At 47.1% G+C, this 21,993-nt stretch overlaps 1 protein-coding gene across 3 annotated transcripts in view; it reads right to left on the minus strand.

The window, feature by feature from the left end:
* LOC117885124 (aryl hydrocarbon receptor-like) overlaps positions 1 to 21,993 on the minus strand; it is a 132,296-nt gene that overhangs the window by 36,217 nt on the left and 74,086 nt on the right. For all 3 annotated transcript variants that reach the window (XM_034786293.1, XM_034786291.1, XM_034786292.1), the window contains exons 3-4: positions 17,107 to 17,225; positions 1,734 to 1,823 (exon numbers count right to left, since the gene is read on the minus strand). In XM_034786293.1, coding sequence (XP_034642184.1) covers positions 1,734 to 1,823; positions 17,107 to 17,225 — 209 coding nt within the window. The remainder of the gene's footprint in view (positions 1 to 1,733; positions 1,824 to 17,106; positions 17,226 to 21,993) is intronic.

Below are 21,993 nucleotides of genomic sequence, written 5' to 3' on the forward strand. Positions count from 1 at the left end.
AAAATGACTGACCAAGTATTATTTTAGCAAATGTAATTGGTTAATAACATCCTGATTGGTTATTAATTGAACCACATAGTGTTTTAATATTATGTGCTGCAAAGAGCTGAAGGAGATGCATTAAAGAGCTTCTTGCAGCTAGCAAGCCTCAGTCTGAGTATCACTGGTCTATAGTTACATCTGCATCAAACTATACACACACCAAGGGCCAGAGTGAAGGCTGTAGGTAGAGTTATTGTTAAAATTATTGCAGAGGGGCATGGTTCTGCTGAGCACCCTTTACTCAGTAAGTTAACTAGGAGTGCAGAAGGTTCTCAGCGCCTTACAGAATTGGGCCCTATTCTTTTTTTGTATCACTACTTTATTAATATATGGAGATATACCTCTCTCATAGAGCTGGAAGGGACCCTGAAAGGTCATCAAGTCCAGCCCCTTGCCTTCACTAGCAGGACCAAGTACTGATTTTGCCCCAGATCCCTAAGTGGCCCCCTCAAGGATTGAACTCACAACCCTGGGTTTAGCAGGCCAATGCTCAAACCACTGAGCTATCCCAAATGCTTCCCAAACCTCCTGTCAATCATTCTGATTCAGGACACCTGAGGCTGTCAAATCTCACAATCCAGGTGACTTTTTAGGGGAAATCTTCTCAGGCTGTTTGTTTTGCAAACCAGCTAGTCTCTCTAGCACCACAAAAAGTCACAATGACCTGGCTTCAAATCCCAGCTTCAGTCACAATGAAAATGAGTGTGGTAACCTCCTGCTTCTCCTACTGACTTTACTCAACAGAAGCCCAGGACTAATGCTGCTTAAGACTAAGGGTACGTCTACACTAGAAATGTAAGTCAACCTATATTAGGTCGTTACAGCCACTGCAGTAATGCATGTCCACACCAGAGGTGCTACTACCAACCTAAGAAGGGCAGTGTGGGGAGCTGAGAACCCAGTCTGCCCCCCTCTCCTCTCCCCTTTGGGTTTGGGTCCAAAGCCACCAAAGCGTCTCCCCTCCCTGTTCCCTGCCAAGAGCCGGGGGAAACTGCCTGAGGCTTCTCGCCCCAGGGAGCGAGGTCCAGCTGCCCTGGCTTCTCCTTCTCCTCCGGGAGCCGGGCAGCCTTGTCAATGTCATGGCTCACCAAAAGGAGGGAGGAAGGCTGTAGTGTAGACACCGACATAATTAGGTCGACATAAGCTGCTTTAGGTCGACCTAAATGTGTAGTGTAGACCAGCTCTGATATACATTGACAGAAGTGGGGATGGGAAAGTGGGCAGCAGAAGTGTGTGAACATAGGTCAGTATAGAGGAGCACTGGCAGAATTGCTCATGGGAACCTTGCACGGAAAATGCTTGTACTCTGTCTTGTGCAATCCAGTGCAATTGGTACCCTGTCTTTTGTGAGCACTGAATTAAACTCACATATTTAACAAACACACATCCCTCCACCATATGTTATAACATATGCTAAAAAGCTTGATTTAAGTCCTAAACAGAAAGGTACACATATGTGCTGTCTGCCAATGTAGTGCATGCACACAGCTCTGTCTGCATGTGCTAACATTATATTAAGGACAGCGTCTGTTTGTTTTCATTATCCAGGATAATGCAATTGATTTAATAACATAGAGGTTTATGATCTTCCAAGAGAAGAACCAGCATCTCAGTTAGTAATGGACATTAGCAACTGATCACGTTTAAACCACACCACGCTTTTCTTAAATCGGGAAAAAAATGCTACTCACCTGATGAAATCCCAGGTGGTCCTGAACTGTAGGTGAGACGTAGAAAACATAACCCTCTACTGTGACTGCAATGACAAATCCATTTAGTGCCTGAAAGAAAGAAGAGATCCAGTCCTAGAGGGTGACAACCATCTTTTCTGTGCACGTGCACAGGTTCATGACATGGGGGAAACACCACCGGACCGGGTGTGAACTTGTTACCCGGGGTCCTAGAAATCCCTTTGCCACAGAAAAACATGGAATTTGCATTTTTACAGAGAATCGCTAGTTTTTACCTTTTATGAAAAAATAAAAACATATACAGTAGAACCCGGATTATCCGAGCCTCCATTATCCAGCTCTCCGTATTAACTGAACCATCAGCCGCCCGGGGCTGATAGCCATGGGGCAAAACAGATTGAGGGGCATGATGGGGGATTGTAAAGAAAGGTGAGTCTTTGGGCTGTGATTCAGCAAAGCACTAACTTAAGTGCTGTTGATTTCAATGGGTTTTAAATACAGGCTTAAGTGCTCTGAGGAATCAGTGCCTATTTTAGAGATTGTTCACTGCAATTCAGTTGCCTATTTACTTGACAAATGCCCCTTTTTTTGGCTCATTCCTGAACTAATGATTTACCACTGTCAGAAACCAGGATTGGGGGTGGTCAGGCCTAGAGATTGGAGCCAGGGGTCAAAACCAGAATCAGGAGGCTAGAGCGGGGCTGGAATGAGGCTAGAGTGAGAGCTAGGCCGAAGCAGGGCTAGGAACAGGGTTAGAGCAAGTTGCCACTGTTAAGCAAGGAAGAGTCCCAAGCCCTAGAGTGACGTTGAGCAGACTAAGCTGCTGTGTGGCTTATATACCTGCCCTGAGAGTCACCAGGCCAGTTCCTGGCTTGTGGATTGGCTGGAGCCTAGCACAGCCTGACTCATCAGTGCATGTGTCTTAATCAGGCCTGGTCTACACTACGAAGTTAGGTCGAATTTAGCAGCGTTAAATCGAATTAAGCCTGGACACATCCACACGACAAAGCCCTTTTTTTCGACTTAAAGAGCCCTTTAAACTGGTTTCTTTACTCCACCTCCAACGAAGGGATTAGTTCTGTAATCGGCCTTTGCGCGTCGGATTTGGGGTAGTGTGGATGGAATTCGACGTTATTGGCCTCTGGGAGCTATCCCACAGTGCTTCATTGTGACCGCTCTGGACAGCACTCTCAACTCAGATGCACTGACCAGGTAGACAGGAAAAGCCTTGCGAACTTTTGAATTTCATTTCCTGTTTGCCCAGCGTGGAGAGCACAGATGACCACGCAGAGCTCATCAGCACAGGTAACCATGATGGAGTCCCAGGATCACAAAAGAGCTCCAGCATGAACTGAACGGGAGGTACGGGATCTGCTCGCCATATGGGGAGGCGAATCAGTGCTAGCTGAACTCTGTAGCAGTAAACGAAATGGCAAAATATTAGAAAAAGTCTCAAAGGCCATGAAGGACACAGTGCCGTGTGAAAATTAAGGAGCTAAGGCAAGCCTACCACAAAACCAGAGAGGCAAACGGAAGGTCCGGGGCAGAGCTGCAAACATGCCGCTTCTACGCGGAGCTGCATGCCATTCTAGGGGGTGCAGCCACCACTACCCCAACCGTGTGCTTTGACTCCATCAATGGAGAATCACACAACGGAGAAGCGGGTTCGGGGTATGAGGAAGATGATGATGAAGACAATGAAGATAGCTCACAGCAAGGAAGCGGAGAAACCGGTTTCCCCAACAGCCAGGATATGTTTATCACCCTGGACCTGGAACCAGTAACCCCCGATCTCACCCAAGGCATGCTCCCAGACCCTGAGGGCACACAAGGGACCTCTGGTGAGTGTACCTTTGTAAATATTACACATGGTTTAAAAGCAAGCCTGTTTAATGATTAATGATTAATTTGCCCTGGCAATCGCGGCCAATACAGCTACTGGAAAAGTCTGTTAACATGTATGGGGATGGAGCGGAAATCCTCCAGGGACATCTCCAGAAAGCTCTCCTTCATGTACTCCCAAAGCCTTTGCAAAAGGTTTCTGGGGAGGGCTGCCTTATCCCATCCACCATGGTAGGACACTTTACCATGCCAGGCCAGTAGCACGTAGTCTGGAATCATTGCATAACAAAGCATGGCAGCGTATGGTCCTGGTGTTTGCTGGCATGCAGACAACATCCATTCCTTATCTCTCTTTGTTATCCTCAGGAGAGTGATATCATTCATGGTCACCTGGTTGAAATGGGGTGATTTTATAAGGGGACATTCAGAGGTGCCCATTCCTGCTCGGCTGAACAGAAATGTTCCTCGCTGTTAGCCACGCGGTGTGGGGAGGGGTGAAGTGATCATCCCAGAGAATTGGGTGTGTGGGGGGGTGTAGTTGGGTTTGTGCTGCACGTTAACCCGGAAAATGCAGCCTCTCCTTTTACATTGCAAACCCATTTTAAATAGCCAACCTAATGGATCCTTGGTATGGGAAATGAGGGCGCTGCTGTTTGAAACCATTCCCACATGTTATGAAGGTTAAAAAAGCCAAAAGACTGTGGCTTACCATGGCTGCCTGCAAGCCGAATTCTGTTGCCTGGCACTGCGTGAGTGATCTCTCACACCAAACCAGCAGAGGAAAAATGCGACCTTGTAACGAAAGCACATGCGCTGTGTAATGTGAACAGCAAAATTTAATGTGAAAGACTGTACCCATTGTTCTCGAAAATGTGTCTTTTATAACCACCTCTCCCTTCTCCTCCACCAGTTGCAAATGTTTCTCCTTCACAGAGGCTAGTGAAGATTAGAAGGAGAAAACGGCAGACTTGGGATGATATGTTTTCGGAGCTCCAGATGTCCTCCCACGCTGACAGAGCACAGCAGAATGCAGAGTGCAAAAAAGCACAATATGAATGAGAGGAGAGTTGGCAGGCTGAATCGTGGGCTGAAGAGAGCAAGTGGCGGGCTGAAGAGGATAGGTGGCGTCAGCTTGCTGACAGAAGGCAAGAGTCGATGCTCCGGCTGCTGGAGCATCAAACTGAAATGCTCCAGCGTATGATTGAGCTGCAGGAAAGGCAACAGGAGCAGAGACCGCTGCTACAGCCCCTGTGTAACCAACAGCCCTCCTCCCCAAGTTACATTGCCTCCTCACCCAGACGCCCAAGAACGCAGTGGGGGGACCTCCAGCCACTCCACCCCAGATGATTGCCCAAGGCTGACCTTCAATAAGTGTTAAAGTTTAAAAGTTTTAAACTGCAGTGTGTCCTTTTCCTTCCCTCCTCCCCCATCCCTCCCGGGCTACCTTGGCAGTTATCTCCCTAGTTGTGTGATGAATTAATAAAGAATGCATGAATGTGAAGTGACAATGACTTTATTGCCTCTGCAAGCGGTGCTCGAAGCGGGGAGGGGAGGGTGGTTAGTTTACAGGGAACTAGAGTGAACGGGGTGTGGGGGGAAAGGGTTCATCAAGGAGAAACAAACAGAAGTTTCACACTGTAGCCTGGCCAGTCATGAAACTGGTTTTCAAAGCTTCTCTGATGCGCACCGCGCCCTGCTGTACTCTTCTAACCGCCCTGGTGTCTGGCTGTGCATAATCAGCAGCCAGGTGATTTGCCTCAACCTCCCACCCCGCCATAAATGTCTCCCCCTTACACTCACAGATATTGTGGAGCGCACAGCAAGCAGCAATAACAATTGGAATGTTGGCTTCGCTGACTTCTATCCGAGTCAGTAAACTGCGCCAGCGTGCTTTTAAACGTCCAAATGCACATTCCACCACCATTCGGCACTTGCTCAGCCTATAGTTGAACAGGTCCTGACTACTGTCCAGGCTGCCTGTGTACAGCTTCATGAGCCATGGCATTAAGGGGTAGGCTGGGTCCCCAAGGATAACGATAGGCATTTCAACATCCCCAACGGTTATTTTCTGGTCCGGGAAGAAAGTCCCTTCCTCCAGCTTTTGAAGACGCGAGCATCCCGTACCTTTCCCGGCCATCCCACATTGATGTTAGTGAAACGTCCCTTGTGATCCACCAGGGCTTGCAGCAGCACTGAAAAGTACCCCTTGCGGTTTATGTACTCGATGGCTTGGTGCTCTGGTGCCAAGATAGGGATATGGGTTCCGACTAACGCCCCACCACAGTTTGGAAATCCCATTGCAGCAAAGCCATCCACTATGACCTGCACATTTCCCAGAGTCACTACCCTTGAGATCAGCAGGTCTTTGATTACATTGGCTACTTGGATCACAGCAGCCCCCACAGTAGATTTGCCAACTCCAAATTGATTCCCGACTGACCGGTAGCTGTCTGGCATTGCAAGCTTCCACAGGGCTATCGCCACTCGCTTCTCAACTGTGAGGGCTGCTCTCATCCTGGTATTCTGGCACTTCAGGGCAGGGGAAAGCAAGTCACAAAGTTCCATGAAAGTGCCCTTACGCATGCAAAAGTTTTGCAGCCACTAGGAATCGTCCCAGACCTGCAACACGATGTGGTCCCACCAGTCTGTGCTTGTTTCCCGGGACCAGAATCGGCGTTCCACACCATGAACCTCCCCCAGTAACACCATGATTTGCACATTGCTGGGGCCTGTACTTTATGAGAGGTCTATGTCCATATCAATTTCCTCATCACTCTCGTCGCAGCACTGCAATCGCCTCCTCACCTGGTTTTGCTTTGGCATGTTCTGGCTCTACATATACTCCAGGACAATGCGCATGGTGTTCATAGTGCTCATAATTGCCGCGGTGATCTGAGTGGGCTCCATGATCCCAGTGCTATGGCGTCTGGGCTGGAAAAAGGCGTGAAACTATTGTCTGACTGAGGGACGGAGGGGCGAGTGACAACATGGCTTACAGGGAATTAAAATCAACAAAGGTGGCTGTGCATCAGGGAGAAACACAAACAACTGTCACACAGAATGGCCCCCCCCAAAGATTGAACTCAAAACCCTGGGTTTAGCAGGCCTTTGATTTCACAGAGGGAGGGGGAAGCAAATAAATACAGAACAAATCTGATCCATCTATCTTTTACATCTAAGGCTGGCAGCAGATGGTTCAGCATGACTGATAGCCATCGGCATCTTCTGGGTGCTTGGCAGAAGATGCTGTATTACGACTGCTAGCCATCATCATCAAGACGGTTCAATAGGACTGCCGGCAGGACTGAGTCGCCAGGAGACAAAACATGTCTGCCCAGGTGCCCCTGACCGAACTCACTAAGGAGTACGACGACGACGGATACCAGTCGTAATGCACCATCCACTGCCAAAAGGCAAGGAGCTGCTGCTGTATAGCAATGCAGCCCCATGTCTGCCGGCACCCAGATGCCACATGGTGACGGTGAGCTGAGCTGAGCTGAGCGGGCTCCATGCTTGCCATGGTATGTTGTCTGCACAGGTAACCCAGGTAAAAAGGCACAAATCGATTGTTTGCCGTTGCTCTGACGGAGGGAGAGCGGCCTGACGACATGTACCCCGTGACACTGTTTTTGCATCATTAGGTATTGGGATCTCAACCCAGAATTCCAATGGGCGGCGGAGACTGCGGGGACTGTGGGATAGCTACCCACAGTGCAACGCTCCGGAAGTTGATTCTAGCCTCGGTACTGTGGACGCGGTCTGCAGGCTTCATGCACTTAGAACATTTTATGTGGGGACACACACAATCGACTGTATAAAACCGATTTCTATAAAACCGACTTCTATAAATTCGACCTAATTTCATAGTGTAGACATACCCTCAGGCTCTAGTTCAGGGATGACTCATCATTTTACAGTCACAGCCGGTGCTCCGAGTACTCCATCCGCACTGTGTGGCTGGTCAAATAGGCTGCTGTTAGGTTACTGTTTCTGCACACTCACCCAGGTAACCCCACCCCACAAATGCCCAGGCAAACACTGCCACCATCAATACTTGTGGAAATAGAACTGTGGTCCATGTGCATGTGACTGTGTGCCTGAATAATACAGGGTCTGAGGCTGCTACAACTCTTCACTGAAGAGCCTGGCTTTTTAGCTCCAGCTGAAGCAAATCAGACATTTAGCTCCAGAGGCCCCTGATTTAATCCCTGCTGCTATCCAAGATGGTGGCTATCCCCAAATGTATGCATATGGGTATTTGTATATAAATAAACAATAATAAAGCTTTGCACTGGCCACTGTGGCTTAACATAAGGACTGGGGGAGCAGGGAAGGTGGGTGCTGGGTACCTCTGAGGCTGAAATAGGAGCCAGTATTCCCTGCCCTGTGCCCTCTTGCCTCTGAGGCCTCCGATCTATGTGGGACCCTACCCTTACATCTGTGGTGCCTGCAGTTACTTTCTCTCTCTTATTAGAAAGGTGCAAATTCTTTGACACAACTTCAAGAAGGCAATAGCATGCTTCCCATCTGTCTCATACACAGGACCACAGTTCGTTCACATCTGATTTCACGCTTGTTCCAGCCAAATGGTGCGAATGTTCTAAACTTCTTTCAAAATATCCTAACATGGCACTCACTCAGCTGAGAATTGCACTGGCAAATAGACTGCGCTCTTACCTACCTCTCCAAGGGCGGATGATAAAGCTTCTAACATGGACCTAATCTGTACAAATACTCACTGCTTCTGTTAATTGTATTCATGTCACCTGCTAACTTCACCTTTAGCTCTGTACTCAGCAATTAAATACAAGGCATCTTCTAAAAGGAAAAAATTAAATTGATAGCTCCTCAATGGCAAAGCAAAAATCCCCCACATTAAAGAAATGGTCCCAAAAAATATGGAAGATCGTGGTTATGGTAAAATAATATTCATGCATCGAGTACACCCATCAAAATAGACAGAGATACTGAGATATTTGGTTGCCATTTATACAATGCTCAGATATATTGAAAACTCATCTGTGAAAAAATCCCACCAATTGCACCGGATTGTCTTTTTGCAAAATTGATTACTAGAATAGATCTGCTGTGGTTTGTTAACGAGCAAAGAGTGAATTATTTTGCAGTTTAAGAAAATTCCTAGAAACAAAGGGTGAAATCCTGGCTCTAATGAAATCAATGGCAAATCTCTCATTGACTTCAACAGAACCAGGATTTTGCCTCCCATAGTGATTGAAAGATGTCAGTCCTCTAATGTGGTATTACTGTGTCCTGTAGAGACACTGGGCAATGTCATTGCATTGTGTCTCTCTTCCACAAAAAGTGATATGTTCATTTTTGTCATTGTTAATATTGCATTCACAGAACCTGCATGGCAATGATTTGTAAAATGGCTTATACTTTCTAAATAGACAGCTACTAAAAATATCAAGTCTTGGTCACCAGCACCCTGCATTCTTCTCAAATCCTTCAGTCCTAACTCAGGTAAAGTCCCAGTGAAGTCAGCAGGAATTGTGTGTGACTGTAGGAATTGCTCTGCTTCTACTTGTAATATATCTTACCCAAGTAACGTACAGGCCACCTGCGACTTGAGTAGTGAGAAATCTTTCACCCTGGTTTTGTAATCTCCAACAGGAGCAGCACGCAGAATACTCTATGTCTAGCAAAAGAATGCAGGATTCCTGGTTGGTCTAAAGAAAATAACTTCTTTATTTGTATGGAAAGAAAAGAGGAAGAAAAATCCATAATACCCTGAGAGAAAATTGTTTCTGGTAAATTGTGATTGATTAATGACTGCTTTGTTCTGGTGTTAAAAAATGCCAATGCGTACAAGGAAAAAAAATTAGGCTTCAAGTCACGCAAAAGGATTGCTTTCCCTATAAACAATGTGCTTTTAGCTTCTTGATGTTATTATTTAAACGTTTGCACTTGCAAGGGTGCCAAAAAAAAAATCAGACCCTTTCAGTTAACTGGATTCAATATTGGCTTCAACTGAACAACTCATGTTACTGACTGTTTGGAGTACTGTCTTCAGTTCGTCCTGCTACTGGTTCTGTTTGTGCACTCTCCACAGTGAATCAACAGTCAGATTTTTCAGGTTACAGAAACTTTTTATGGGAGTTAGTTTTAATCTTAAATGGTTTGATCTGTGTTCCAAAGGACTTTTGCTCTCAGAGTTGCTATATTAAAAGGCCGATACTATGTGAGTTTGATCCTATGCCTATTGAAGTGAACTATAAAGCTCCCATTGATTAGAATGCTGCAGGACCAGCTCTTAGAAGCATTTCTCCCTACACCACAGTCCTTTTTTAATGTAGATGCACTAATCCATACCTTGTTGGCTCCTGTTATAAGTCAAGATCTTGTGTGATGAGATGTGAGCTGTCAGTCCAGATATACTGAACGAGGCCCTCAGTGGAATACAGATAGGGACCATATATCTCAAGAACCTCCAGTTACAGGTAAACAACCTCCCCTTCTGTGGCCTGTAGTGTGCAGGAAGTCAGACTAGATGATCATGACGGTTCCTTTTGGCCTTAAAATCTGATATATATTAAATATAGATTTATAATCACCAGTGAAAGCAGGGACATCATTTGCTATAGGGTAAGGGGGGACAGTTGGCATCCCCACACTTTTCATAGGTCTATACGATGCATTATGTCTTCCACTTTTTGTCTCCCTATCCCCCTGCCCAGTGCCCCAGCTTTTCAGGATATAATGTTAAGCAGAATGTTCTACATGCTGACACAACTTCTACTGCCCCCAGGAATTTTTCTGAAATGAGGCCCCTGATGATAATCAGCTGTTTATTAATTATTATTCATATTACTATTGCCCCAAGATGATCCTTGCCCCATAGAGCTTACAATCTAAGTAAATTCAGATTGTAATGCATACTGTGTAATAACATTGAAATTACTGCCATAGCTAAGGTATGATGTTAGAAAGCTTATTTCATGATCAGGGCAAACAATGATGGCTAATGGTTTTCAGACTGATAACACTAGACGAGTTAGCATAAGCAGGGGATACTGAATTCTTCCTGGGGTTCATATGCAGTGCAGCGAGTGGCTTGTCAAAGTACTTACTAGAAGAACTGGATTCCAAATGCCCCAAGGCAGGAGTAGAAACTGGTCACAAAAAGTGAAATATTAAAATCAAAGCACAGATTTAAGAAATGAAAGATCACAGGAGAACCAGGGAAATTAACAGAGGGGCAAGAAATAAGAAAATCATCCTGCGGGTTAGGTTTTAATATGAAAGCAGAAAGCACTGCAGGAGCAAGACTGAAGGTCCTGTGCTACTTAGATTTTAAATTCCTCCAGCAACAGCACTCACAGCCTCACACTGCCTGGCCCAGCTCTGGGTCTCCTTCCCCTGCTGTGCATGCTGATGCCGGAGCAACTCAGCTAAGGGGTGCCGGAACAGGTGGGGGGCCAAGGGGTCATGGCCCCATTGCTTTTTCCTGCTTTAAGGATGAGCAACAGGTAGAGGACAGGGGGTGGAGAGGAGCGAGAGGCAGGCCTTGGGGGAAGAGGTGGAGTGGGAGCGGGGCCTTGGGATGGAGGGCAAATGGAACCATGATCCAGGGGCCAGAGGCCCCCCCTCTTCTAGGAAGCTTCCAGTGGCGGCACTCCAAAGGCGGCAGGCTGGCATGCCTCCAAAGGGTGGTGACCTGTGCTGCATCCTGCATTTCTTGCCCCCTGCATGGCTAGCCTTTTTTGTGGGAGCTTAGCTTCCCCAAGCCTCTCATATGCGCCGCCCACGTTCACGAACCAGAACTGACAGGGCCAGATTGGAGCTACAAGTATCACAGTGGCTGTTCCATAGAATCTTGACTAGTACTTGTGGCGGGAGGGGAATGGGAGGAAAGGTGTAGCAGAAGTGTTCTGTCCAGGGGAGGAGGAGTCTGTCGCCCCACAAGTCCTCCCCTATTGCTCCGCTGGAACAATAGAGAGGCAGGTTCCAGTTCTGATGAGTGGCAAAGAGGTCCCACCGAGGGGCACCCCAGTTCTCAAAGAGGTACCTTAGCATGGTGGCATCATGCAGCTCTCACTCATGATTAAGTAGAGAGTCCTGCTGAGTGCATCGGCCAGGGAATTCTAGGTGCCTGGGAGATGCACGGCTTGAAGCGTTATGTGGTTTTTATGGACCAGTTCCAAAGGCAAAAAGACTTGAAGCAGAGGAAGGGTAACTTGGTGCCACCCTGCTGGTTGATGTACACTACTGCCATGTTGTCGGAGAGCAGTTGAACATGGAAGGACTGAATGAGCGGGGGAAAGGCTTGAGAGAGAGACAGTGGCGGAACATGGTGTGGAGTCTGTGATGCAGGTCCGCGATTAGGACGTCAGTGTTGCAAAGTGGTCTACTGTAAGGAAAGCTCTCACCACGATGGAGTCGAAACACGCACTGATGAAGTGCATCATCTGTGTAGCTTTCAATACTGATTTTTCCTCATTGATGCAAATACCTGAAGATGCCAATAGCATGTGAAGGGCGAGGATCGCAGAGGTTACTTCCTGGTCCGATAGCACCAGGAGGAGCCAGTAGGGGTATACCGAATGGCCAAGGTGGCAATTTGGGCTGTTACCACAGTGAAGGCCTTTTTGAACACTTGTGGAGCTGTCAATATACCAAACAGAAGGACCCAAAACTGGTAGTGTTGGTGTCCTACCTGAAAATGGAGAAATTTGCAGTGGGCTGGGTGAACATCTGCATGGAAGTAAGTGTCCTTCACATTGAAAAGCACAAACCAGGCTCCCTGGGGGAAGGAGGGAATAACTGATGCCAGTGTTACCATACAGAATTTGGACTTTCTGGTAAAGGTGTGCAGCACCCGAAGATCTAGAATGGGGTGGCGCTCTCCGCCCTCCTTCGGGATGAGGAAGTACAGTGAGTAGAAGGCTCTTCTCTTGTATTGCGGTGGGATGGGCTTTATGGCCCCCTTGAAAAGCAGAGTGTCCACTTCTCGTTGGAGAAGGCGTTGATGGGATGGGTCCCCTGGGGAAGTCCATGGCGGGGTGTTGATGAGGTAAGAATGAGAGGAATTCTATGGCGTATCTGTGGTGGATGATCTCCAGTATCCAATTCTCCATGTGCCCCAGTTGTGGACGAATAGGGCAAGACAGCACCCAAAGACGATATGGGGCGCTGGGGGTGGCATCGGGGAAGGTTCATAGGTCTCCAGCTGCATGTCAAAACTGAGGTTTTGGCTGCTGCCGGGAAAGAGTCAAAGAGGTGATTGTGGTGAAGGTGGGCGAGTACGGCCATTGAAAACAATGCTGCATACATGGTACCTCCTGTTGGCATTGGTATTAGGCCAGGTAAGGAGAGTGTTCACATGGATGGAATGCTGGTCTCTGCTGCCTGCATCTTGGGGCCGGGGTGTACATAGGAAGGGATCATAGCGTAGCCCGGGAGTCCTTCAGCAAATGAAGGGATTTGTCCGTCTTCTCGTGGAACAACTTGTGCTCATTAAAGGGGAGGTCCTTGATTGTATTTTGGACCTGCCTGGGGAAGCCGGACAATTGTAGCCACGAGTCCCAGTGCATAATGACCAGGGTGGCTAGAGAGCGAGAGGACATATTGGCTGAATCTCCACCAGCCTGGAGGCCCACCCTGGCCACCATTCGCCCCTCATTTACCAGCGCCTGGAATTGCTGCTGTTGGTCCGGTGGCAGGCTGTCCTTGAACTCTGCTAGCCTACTGTAGTTACTAAAATCATGCTTAGCTAGCAGAGCTTGATAGTTTGCAATCCGGAACTGTAGTCTCACCGAGGAATACACTTTTCTGCCTAGCAGATCCATCCTCTGTGCCACCCTGTCTGGAGGAGTAGACTTCTGTGGGTGCTGGTGTGCCCGCTCTGCTGCCACGTGGACAACGAGAGAGTTGGGAAGTGGGTGTGTGAAGAGAAAATCTGCCCCTTTAACAGTCATGAAATACCTCCTCTTCACCCTCTTCGGTGTGGGGGCACAGGAGGCAGGAGTGCGCCATGCTGCCCGCATCAGTTGAAGAATTGATAGAGCCACCCAAGTGGGCGCCTGGGGTTGGAGAAAGTCCAGGAGCTGCTGTTGTGGGTTCTTGACCTCTTCCAACAGAATCCTCAAGTCTGCTGCTGCCCTCTGGAACAAGTCCTGGTCCTGGCGATCGTCTTCGAGCAGAGAGCATGGGAGAGGAATGAGCGCTTTGGCTGGCAATGATGAAGCAACAGTGGGGACCGGTGGAGTCGGTGGTACTGGTTCGATGTCTGCCCCTTCCCCATTTGCTGATGGAGCCCTTGGACAAATGGGGGACCATCAATAAGATGCCTGCAATGGTGCCTGGCATCCATGGTAGGGATCACAAGGTGTCCAGAATGGCCAAAAAGAAGGGTCCCCAGCACGTGGTGGGCCCTGTGGGTAGCGGTACCAGGCCTCCGCTGCTGGATCATATGCTGGGGTAAAAGGCAGCCTGGGCGACGAGTCCAGACTTTGGTGAGGCATTGGAGAAAATGAGGGTTCCGGCTCCGAGGACTCCAAAGATGGTTCTAGCAACGGGGGGGACCATTGGTACCGGAGGGCTGTGATGCAGCAATGGGACAAGGTTTCTTCGGCAGTCACAGCAGAGGTTTGTCCTCCAGAGTGGGGAGGACACTGTGGTGGGGGGGGGGTCCAGAGAGACGTGGAGACTGTGGCTATGGAAGGATCAGCTCCTCCGTCAGTAAGAAAGGCTCAGAGTCCCTGGTGTGTGTCTGGAAATGACAGAGGGCCCAGGTGATGTCTGTGGGGTCGGCCTATCTGGGGGTGCAGAGGCACCGGCGAGATGGGCGGTGCACATGCTGATCAGTGTTCTGGACGCGTGGGTACCAGGGCAGGCGTCGGTACCGTCGGATCCCGTTTGTGCCTGGCCTTACCCTCCACACAGGGAGGCTTGGGCGCTGCTCTGGTCACACGCAAGATCTCATCCTGCCTCACCCGGATGGGTAGAAAATGCTGCACATAGGAGCAGTCCATGACGTGAGAGTGTTTTTTACTCTCATGTCAGGACTTGTCCTTTGTCTTCAGTACCGATGGATCCAGGGTATGCAAGATGCTTGGAGGAGTGCTCAGCACCAGTGACAGTTGCAATAAGACAAGGTATTAATTTTTGGCTGGCAAAAACCACCCCTGGGAGGGTCACTGAAAGCAAACAGAGCAAGAGGAGCTGGGGGAAGGCGATGAGCAGCCTCGTGGAAGCAGGGATCTGCCCTAAGTCACTCTCCTACATAACATTTTGCTGCTTGTTTTCATTCCCAAGACTCCATCACAAAGGAATTCTGGAGGTGGGTTATTTGGTTTAGACATACAAGGCCAGGGCAAAATGGCCAGCTCTCAAATGGCAACATTTAGAAGCCAAATTGGTTTTGGCAGAGACATGGCACCATTATTCCCCACTGCGCATTTCCTCTCACCCACAGCCGACGATGACCTCAGCTGGCAGAAGACTTTGAACTCCAATGATGTCTAGTAAAGATGCCACCGTGAAGACGAGCCTTGGTGCATTACAGAACCAAGTTCTGGAGCTGCCCAAGGAGTCTGCATCAAGGGCGCCAGAACAGCAGGGGCCAAGGGACCATGGCCCTCTCACTTTTTGAAAGTGGACAGGCCTGGCCCATTCACTTTTCACCATGTGCCGCCCCCCCACCCCTCCTCTTCCCCCTGAGGCCCTGCCCCCCACCAATATAAACTTTTTTTTTGCATTAATATTTATAAGCCAGAAGCGACAAAGAGTCCTGTGGCACCTTATAGACCAGGGGTAGGCAACCTATGGCACAGGTGCCGAAGGCGGCACGCGAGCTGATTTTCAGTGGCACTCACTCTGCCCGGGTCCTGGCCACCAGTCTGGGGGGCTCTGCATTTTAATTTAATTTTAAATGAAGCTTCTTAAACATTTTGAAACCTTATTAACTTTACATACAATAGTTCAGTTATATATTATAGACTTCTAGAAAGAGACCTTCTAAAAACATTAAAATGTATTACTGGCACACGAAACCTTAAATTAGAGTGAATAAATGAAGACTCGGCACAGCACTTCTGAAAGGTTGCCGACCCCTGTTACAGACTAACAGACGCATTGGAGCATAAGCTTTCGTGGGTGAATACCCACTTCGTCAGATGCATGTAGTGGAAATTTCCAGAGGCAGGTATAAATATCCAGACTAAAACAGCTACCCTCTGATACTATAAGCCAGAGTGCATTTTCAGTATTACCTACCCAAGTGTCGAAAAATCATGCGTCAGAACCGCAAAAATCAGGAGATTATTTTTTTTTAAATCATGATTTTTAAGCCAAAGAATACATTTGAAGTTCATTCCATTTGCCTTCTGGTTTGTCTCTCTCTAAGGTCCATTTGGGTCACATTTTCAAGCTTTTCTTTGGAACCATTAAGCTAGAAACATCTTTTAAAACAATGGAAGCTGAGAGTCCCACCTAATCACTTAACTCCAGGAGCTGGGACTTTAAGAAAGTCTCCAAATATTGTGAAATATGATAAAATTGTGACAGTTGGCAACACTGCAATTCCTCCCAACACAAGATTTCAGAGAGGATAGAACTCTGAGATGCTCTCCTTTTGGAATGGAAAATGTCTAGATTTTAAACATTCAGGAGTATCTTTGCATATCAATGACCCTCCTTTTTTCTTGAAATTCTTTCTACAATAGTGCTACTAAAATGTCTTCTCTCCAGGTAGAGATCAGCAATAGGCAGAGTCTGTAAAAGTGTATGGCTAGGAGTTAATTAAGAGCTTCAAGTTAGGCTCCTGCACCCAAGTTTAGGTTCTAAAGCCCAGATTTGTAGAGCTACTTTGCTCAGTGTTGCTAAGGTCTAAATGACACAGGAGCTTAAGGCTCCTTGACAGGCAAAGCCAAGGCTTACACCTCTGTTTAACTTCACTCACTTGAAAAGTCCCATTCATCACAAACAATTATGGGAGTTCTATCAGGGAGCTCTGACTGGTCAGATGCAGTAACTGATAGAATCATGGAACAGCAGGAGATCCAACTCCCTGCTCAGATCAGCACCAATCCCCAGACAGATTTTTGCCCCGATCCCTAAATGGCCCCCTCGAGGATTGAACTCACAACTCTGGGTTTAGTAGGCTCAAACCACTGAGCTATCCCTCCCCCTCTGATTGGATGAGTGTACATTCAGGCTGATGTCAGAGTCCGAACCCATGACCGCCAGCACTGAAAACATGAGCCTCTGCTATCTCAGGAACAGGACTAAGTCCTTTAGTTTGAAGCAGTCACAGACTCAGACCTCTGGGAATCAGCTACTAGGATCCAGATTAACACGGTAACACCTTTTGCAACTATTCATCATCTTTGGAGCAGGGATTTTCCACATCACACATGCTGTGCTAGTGCCCTGCACAGTGCTAGTGCCCTGCACTTTGCCACAGCGCATTCATCCATTGCACACCATCAACTGAAGTGCAGGATATTTCTTAGTTTAAAAGTGCTGTTTGCACTCTGTGAGTGTAGAGGGCTAGGATATAATACGGTACCTGGAGCAGCATGTCCCCTTCGGAGAACGTTTCCCCGTTGATCTGCAGATTCATCTGTCCGTTCCCTCCAAGCGTCCCAGGCTGATCTGCTACGTGGCCGCCGTGGTTTGGCACAGTGGCTGTGAACAAGAGGGTAAGAGAGGACAGTGATATCAGCCCACCGTGAAGGCATCGCCACTCTTTTCCTTCTTTCTCACATCTGGGGGCCTCACTCTCTTTCAGCTGCATCATGCTGCCTGCTTCAGGGGCTTCCAATCTGACTAACCCCGGTCAGAGACAACCTGACGGAACTGAAATACGAAACCTGGAGCTGAAAGGAGAACTGGTGCAGAGAGGCTGTGTGCTCCATCTCCCTCGGGGGCTGCACAGATAGCTAGCGATCCCCTGCCCACGACATAAATGCCCTTCCCTGCTCCTTCTCATGTTCAAGCACCTTTCACCCCCTGAGTTCAGGCTAGGAGCTGAAGCAGAAGAGCTAAAACACAACAAGACAAACGGGAGTTGGACACTGAACTCTTATTGACTTTAATTGGACCTCACAGAGCTTCCAGAAGGTTCCAGTGAGAGGAGCAGTAGGACAGCTGTTTCAGCCTGGTTTCCTATGGAGTTACGGTAGTGTTTCTAATGGGTTTTAGTCCACTCCAGGTCAGTGACTGTAGGGACCTTTAGACATCAGATTTGTGGAGAAAGGCCTAGCTAGGATGGGCTCATTGGGGTGAGAAAAATGTTGGCAGGATGGGCGAGGAAGGTGGAACCATGGCCCCACCTTCAGAAGGCATTTAGGTCATGTATTTTGCAGTACCTTATTATTGAAGAGGGTAGAATAAAGTAGACTGGTCACTAGAGACTCTGTAAGCTGTGATGGACACCAGGAAGATGACTGTGGATGACCATTTGTATTGTGCTAATGCCAAGTGGCCCTATTGTGCTAGGCTTTGTAAAAAAAAAAAAACAGTCCTTGCCCCAAAGAGCTTCCAATTTAAATATAAGCTGAGAGAAAACAGGTGGATTCAATGCAAGCTAGCAATGAGATGATTAGGAACAACATGGTAAGCCATGGCCACAGCATACCAACTGCCTATCTCTCAAGTGTTCTGTAGGTATCACAGTGCTGTTGCACTGAGTGGCTCAAAAGGAGGTTTTTGTTTTTTTAAAAAAGCACAAGAGTAGGAGCTAGGAGACCTGGGTTCAATTCCCAGTTCTGCCACAGACTTCCCATGTGGTCATGGGCAAATCATGTAATTCTTCTGTACCTTAGCATTCTCACCTGTAACATGGGTATAGTATTTACCTAGCTAACAGTGTTGGATGTGTGGCTGAATTAACCAATGTGTACAAAGCATCCTGGGAGCCATTGTGGCCTGCAATGACAACACTGGTATTGTAACTGCTGCTGAGTACATCACAGGAGTCAAAGCACAAGCGTGGAACTCATCTCTGATACACGTAGAGCTCCCATAGGACCAAAGGCTGGATCAAAGGAAACAGCGGGCTAAGTGACGTGGTCTCTTGGAGTGGATGTTCATGTCTATCTAATAGGGGAAAATTGCATCTAAAATTAATTGTGGCTTATAAGTATAAATGATACGTATCAATACCTGCAGCTCTACAAGTGTCTTTCATTCCAACGTGCTTTACAAGCTGTGCTGGGATTACTTCACCTGCTACTGAAGTAATAAGAGCAGTATTTTGTACCTACCATATACCGAATAGCAACCCGTTCCGGAGCGAAACATGTCAGCTCTTTAATAGTGCACAACACCTGTACATTACAGTTTGGGCTGGAAAGGGAAGAGTATCCTATTCAGTGTGTGTTTGAGAGATAGACAGTGGCGGGAGTGCAGTGGGAGAGAATTTTAAGTTGGTTGAATGTAGGTGTCAGAATTGGACGCTGAGCAAAGCAATCTTTTCGAACAGTGACAATAGACCTTTAATGGCCACCAGCGAGTTATACCATTGAGATTTGCTTTTAGATCCCATCTAATGCATGGTGCCTCTGTAACCCACACACCTCCTGGGTGTGGTGCTCTGTCCCCTCTAGTGGCACTGACACTACTTAAAGATTAAAGAGTCTGCTATAGCCTTAGCTACCAGTCATGTGGCTTTTAGCTCATGCAGTAAAGGCTCATGCACTAAGCTTCAAACGTTCCAAGTTCAATCCCGCCCACCACCGACTGGGGTCTATCGGTGTTACACCTCCACCAAACACAGTGCCATTTACTAGAATCACTGGTGCCATTCCTATGCTTTCCTCACAAGTTTCCCAGGCTCAACCTTTGGTAACGTGAGTGAGAGCTCAGTAGGGAGCCCTATTTCCCCAAGACCAACAAGCACATTCCATTGGTTCCATCTTCCTGCGCCCCTCACTCTCTCTCTACTGGTGCCTGACATTTCTGTTTTCCTTGCTTCATCCATCTCCACCACCAAGCGTTGGCAGGCTTACTTGCTGCACTAGGAAATGCCATGGTCCCTGGAAGCTGGCATCCCTGCTTCCTTTGTTTGTAGTTGCACTTTCACTGCAAAGACAGGGTCTTTGATCTCCCATTATTTTGTGAGAAGTTCCCACATTTGAGCATTGCTAGCTGGCATCTCTGTGGCTGGCTGCATTGCGTAATTAAATGTTACCACCCAACAAAGGTACTTTTGTGGCTTGGAGGATGATTCGGATCATTGTTCATTTCTTTTGCCCATCATTGCTAATTCTCATTAATTACACTGGTCTACAATTTTTGAGAAGTCGTCTGCTTCAGAGAGAAAATGTGCTATTTATTATGTATTTTGATGTGCTGAATTTAAATATGACAATTAAAACAACTGATTTGCTACTGTTTCTAAGATATTTAAGTTTTTACATTTTATGTCTATGTATATTGTGTATGATTAAAACTCTACTATCTAAATTGTAAACCTAGGTCTTTTCATGTGTTTATGGTTGCTTTACATGATAATATTTCACCTGTCCTGTTTATGTAACACTTTAAAAATCAGCAAAAGGGTTATATAAATAAAATGTATTATGAAACAAAAGGCAAAAAACTATTATGTACACAGTTTAGTCCTATTCCGTGTCTACTCGGCGCTTCTTGGCTTGTCTCTTGTATTCATTAAATGGAGCATCTCTTGTCACTGTCCAGCAATAGTCTGCAAGCATTGATGGGCTCCATTTGCCCTGATAGTGTTTCTCCATTGTTGCAATGTCCTGGTGAAATCGCTCGCCGTGCTCGTCGCTCACTGTTCCGCAGTTCGGTGGAAAAGAAATCTAGATGAGAGTGCAAAAAATGTATCTTTAGTGACATGTTGCAACCAAGGCTTTTGTATGCCTTGAGGAGGTTTTTCACCAACAACCTGTTGTTGTCTGCCTTGTTGTTTCCGAGAAAATTTATTGCCACTAACTGGAAGGCTTTTCATGCCGTCTTTTCCTTGCCAAGCAGTGCATGGTCAAATGCATCATCTCGAAGAAGTTCACAAATCTGAGGACCAACAAAGACACCTTCCTTTATCTTAGCTTCACTTAACCTTGGAAATTTTCCATGGAGGTACTTGAAAGCTGCTTGTGTTTTGTCAATGGTCTTGACAAAGTTCTTCATCAGACCCAGCTTGATGTGTAAGGGTGGTAACAAAATCTTCCTTGATTCAACAAGTGGTGGATGCTGAACACTTTTCCTCCCAGGCTCCAATGACTGTCAGAGTGGCCAATCTTTCTTGATGTAGTGGGAATCTCTTGCACGACTATCCCATTCGCAGAGAAAACAGCAGTACTTTGTGTATCCAGTCTACAGACCAAGCAAGAGAGCAACAACCTTCAAATCGCCACAAAGCTGCCACTGATTTTGGTCATAGTTTATGCACCTGAAAAGTTGTTTCAGGTTGTCATAGGTTTCCTTCATATGGACTGCATGACCAACTGGAATTGATGGCAAAACATTACCATTATGCAGTAAAACAGCTTTAAGACTCGTCTTCGATGAATCAATGAACAGTCTCCACTCATCTGGATCGTGAACGATGTTGAGGGCTGCCATCACACCATCGATGTTGTTGCAGACTACAAGATCACCTTCCATGAAGAAGAATAGGACAAGATCCTTTTGACGGTCACGGAACATGGAAACCCTAACATCACCTGCCAGGAGATTCCACTGCTGTAGTCTGGAGCCCAACAGCTCTGCCTTACTCTTGGGTAGTTCCAAATCCCTGATAAGGTCATTCAGTTCACCTTGTATTATGAGGTGTGGTTCAGAGGAGGAGGATGGGAGAAAATGTGGGTCCTGTGACATTGATGGTTCAGAACCAGAAGTTTCATCCTCTTCCTCATCTGACTCAAGTGAGAAGGATTCTGGTGCATCAGGAACCGGCAGTCCTCCTCCATGGGGTACTGGGCATATAGCTGATGGAATGTTTGGATAATGCACAGTCCACTTTTTCTTCCTTGACACACCTTTCCCAACTGGAGGCACCATGCAGAAGTAACAATTGCTGGTATGATCTGTTGGCTCTCTCCAAATCATTGGCTATGCAAAAGGCATAGATTTCCTTTTCCTGTTCAACCACTGGCGAAGATTTGTTGCACAAGTGTTGCAGCATATGTGTGGGGCCCACCTCTTGTCCTGATCTCCAATTTTGCAGCCAAAATAAAGGTGATAGGCTTTCTTAACCATAGTGGTTATACTGCGCTTTTGTGAGGCAAAAGTCACTTCACCACAAACATAGCAGAAGTTATCTGCACTGTTCACACAAGTACGAGGCATCTCTGCTCACTTTGGCTAAACAGAAATGTGTCCCTTTGCAAAATCAAACACTGACAAATAAGAGAGCACAACACTGTACCAGCTTCAGATTGCATCATTCATTGTTTTGCCTAAAAAGCAAGTACTGTCCAAATCCAGT

Source organism: Trachemys scripta, chromosome 11, assembly GCF_013100865.1.
Source record: "Trachemys scripta elegans isolate TJP31775 chromosome 11, CAS_Tse_1.0, whole genome shotgun sequence".
NCBI classification, from domain to species: domain Eukaryota; kingdom Metazoa; phylum Chordata; order Testudines; family Emydidae; genus Trachemys; species Trachemys scripta.